Genomic DNA, 3,289 nt, shown 5'->3' with positions numbered 1-3,289 from the left:
AACACAGAGTCCTCTCTCCACCTCCCCCTTCATCATCATCACCACTCAAAATCCTCTCTCCACCTCCCTCTTCATCATCACCACTCAAAATCCTCTCTCCACCTCCCTCTTCATCATCACCACTCAAAATCCTCTCTCCACCTCCCTCTTCATCATCACCACTCAAAATCCTCTCTCCACCTCCCTCTTCATCATCACCACGCACAGTCCTACCTCCACCTCCCTCTTCATCATCACCACGCACAGTCCTCTCCCCACCTCCCTCTTCATCAACAGCGCGCTCAGTCCTACCTCCACCTCCCTCTTCATCATCACCATGCATAGTCCTCTCCCCACCTCCCTCTTCATCATCACCACGCACAGTCCTACCTCCACCTCCCTCTTCATCATCACCATGCATAGTCCTCTCCCCACCTCCCTCTTCATCATCACCACGCACAGTCCTGTCTCCACCTCCCTCTTCATCATCACCACGCATAGTCCTGTCTCCACCTCCCTCTTCATCATCACCACGCATAGTCCTACCTCCACCTCCCTCTTCATCATCACCACGCACAGTCCTGTCTCCACCTCCCTCTTCATCATCACCGCGCACAGTCCTACCTCCACCTCCCTCTTCATCATCACCACGCACAGTCCTACCTCCACCTCCCTCTTCATCATCACCACGCACAGTCCTGTCTCCACCTCCCTCTTCATCATCACCACGCATAGTCCTACCTCCACCTCCCTCTTCATCATCACCACGCACAGTCCTCTCTCCACCTCCCTCTTCATCATCACCACGCACAGTCCTCTCTCCACCTCCCTCTTCATCATCACCACGCACAGTCCTCTCTCCACCTCCCTCTTCATCATCACCACGCACAGTCCTCTCTCCACCTCCCTCTTCATCATCACCACGCACAGTCCTCTCTCCACCTCCCTCTTCATCATCACCACGCACAGTCCTCTCTCCACCTCCCTCTTCATCATCACCACGCACAGTCCTACCTCCACCTCCCTCTTCATCATCACCACGCATAGTCCTCTCTCCACCTCCCTCTTCATCATCACCACGCACAGTCCTGTCTCCACCTCCCTCTTCATCATCACCACGCACAGTCCTACCTCCACCTCCCTCTTCATCATCACCATGCATAGTCCTCTCCCCACCTCCCTCTTCATCATCACCACGCACAGTCCTGTCTCCACCTCCCTCTTCATCATCACCATGCATAGTCCTCTCCCCACCTCCCTCTTCATCATCACCACGCACAGTCCTACCTCCACCTCCCTCTTCATCATCACCATGCATAGTCCTCTCCCCACCTCCCTCTTCATCATCACCACGCATAGTCCTCTCCCCACCTCCCTCTTCATCATCACCATGCATAGTCCTCTCCCCACCTCCCTCTTCATCATCACCACGCACAGTCCTACCTCCACCTCCCTCTTCATCATCACCATGCATAGTCCTACCTCCACCTCCCTCTTCATCATCACCACGCACAGTCCTACCTCCACCTCCCTCTTCATCATCACCATGCACAGTCCTACCTCCACCTCCCTCTTCATCATCACCATGCACAGTCCTACCTCCACCTCCCTCTTCATCATCACCACGCACAGTCCTACCTCCACCTCCCTCTTCATCATCACCACGCACAGTCCTCTCTCCACCTCCCTCTTCATCATCACCACGCATAGTCCTGTCTCCACCTCCCTCTTCATCGTCACCACGCACAGTCCTGTCTCCACCTCCCTCTTCATCATTACCATGCACAGTCCTACCTCCACCTCCCTCTTCATCATCACCATGCACAGTCCTGTCTCCACCTCCCTCTTCATCATCACCACGCACAGTCCTACCTCCACCTCCCTCTTCATCATCACCATGCACAGTCCTGTCTCCACCTCCCTCTTCATCATCACCACGCACAGTCCTCTCTCCACCTCCCTCTTCATCATCACAACGCACAGTCCTACCTCCACCTCCCTCTTCATCATCACCACGCACAGTCCTCTCTCAACCTCCCTCTTCATCATCACCATGCACAGTCCTCTCTCCACCTCCCTCTTCATCATCACCATGCACAGTCCTCTCTCCACCTCCCTCTTCATCATCACCACGCACAGTCCTACCTCCACCTCCCTCTTCATCATCACCACGCACAGTCCTCTCTCCACCTCCCTCTTCATCATCACCACGCACAGTCCTCTCTCCACCTCCCTCTTCATCATCACCATGCACAGTCCTACCTCCACCTCCCTCTTCATCATCACCACGCACAGTCCTGTCTCCACCTCCCTCTTCATCATTACCATGCACAGTCCTCTCTCCACCTCCCTCTTCATCATCACCATGCACAGTCCTCTCTCCACCTCCCTCTTCATCATCACCACGCACAGTCCTGTCTCCACCTCCCTCTTCATCAACAGTCCTTAGTTCGAATCTCACTTTCTCACCACCACCACTATTCGTTACACTGCCACCACCTCCCTCATCTCCACCATCACTCACGACAATGCCCCCTGGGCACCCCTAGCGTCGAGGGGAAGGACTCCCCCCACCCACAGGCAGTGGCTGCTCGATGAGGTGGGTTAAACCAAGGGCGGCATAATCCACCCCGGTCACACCCAACTTGAAGAGATCGTCGGGGGTTTCCACTGCGACTGGCCTTTGACGCTCACCCCCGGACTGGGACTTGAGGGAACAGTAGATCTTGCCTTCGAAGGTCCACGCCTTCTCCACCTTCTCCAGTCTCTTGACGTAGCCGAGGAGTCTTGCCCGTAGTGGCGTGACGTCATTGTTGATGAAGACTCTTTTGAAGTTATCTTTTGACTGCAGGCTCTTCTTCTTTGCCATCACTTCATTGCGTTTCCTCCTGGAGACAAATTTCACGAGGATTGGCCGAGGACCTTTATTCCCCCTGCCTACTCTGTGAACTGCAGCGATGTCGTCAGGCTTGACCTCCACACCCGCTTCTTTGAACACGTGTGTCACCTTCCTCTCCACCTCCTCCGCACTCTCACTGTCCGACTGTGACACACCGAACACACGAACACTCTCCCTTCTAGAATACTGCTGAAGTTTATCATTTTCGTAAGTGAGATGACGTACTGCAGCAAACAAGCGCTCTTCTCGCACCGATGGTGCCGTAGACACAGCTGCTGCCACTCTCTCCTCCACTTCCTTCAATACCCCTTTCATGACCTCCCACTGCCACCGAAATGGCAGTTGCCAGAGCTGGAATGAGTTTCAATATAGGGTCGTCACTTTGACCCTCGGCTGGCTTGAAAATCGAGA

At 54.6% G+C, this 3,289-nt stretch overlaps 1 protein-coding gene across 1 annotated transcript; it reads left to right on the top strand.

Moving 5' to 3' along the window:
- Positions 1–316: 316 nt before the first annotated feature.
- Positions 317–2,428, top strand: LOC138957315 (mucin-2-like). The gene is made up of 2 exons (XM_070328447.1): positions 317–786; positions 910–2,428. The coding sequence occupies exons 1-2, from the start codon at positions 317–319 to the stop codon at positions 2,426–2,428; spliced, it is 1,989 nt and encodes a 662-aa protein (XP_070184548.1).
- The last annotated feature ends 861 nt before the right edge of the window (positions 2,429–3,289 follow it).

This window comes from Littorina saxatilis, unplaced genomic scaffold (genome assembly GCF_037325665.1).
Source record: "Littorina saxatilis isolate snail1 unplaced genomic scaffold, US_GU_Lsax_2.0 scaffold_766, whole genome shotgun sequence".
NCBI lineage: Eukaryota > Metazoa > Mollusca > Gastropoda > Littorinimorpha > Littorinidae > Littorina > Littorina saxatilis.
This window is presented reverse-complemented; position numbering and strand designations above follow the sequence as displayed.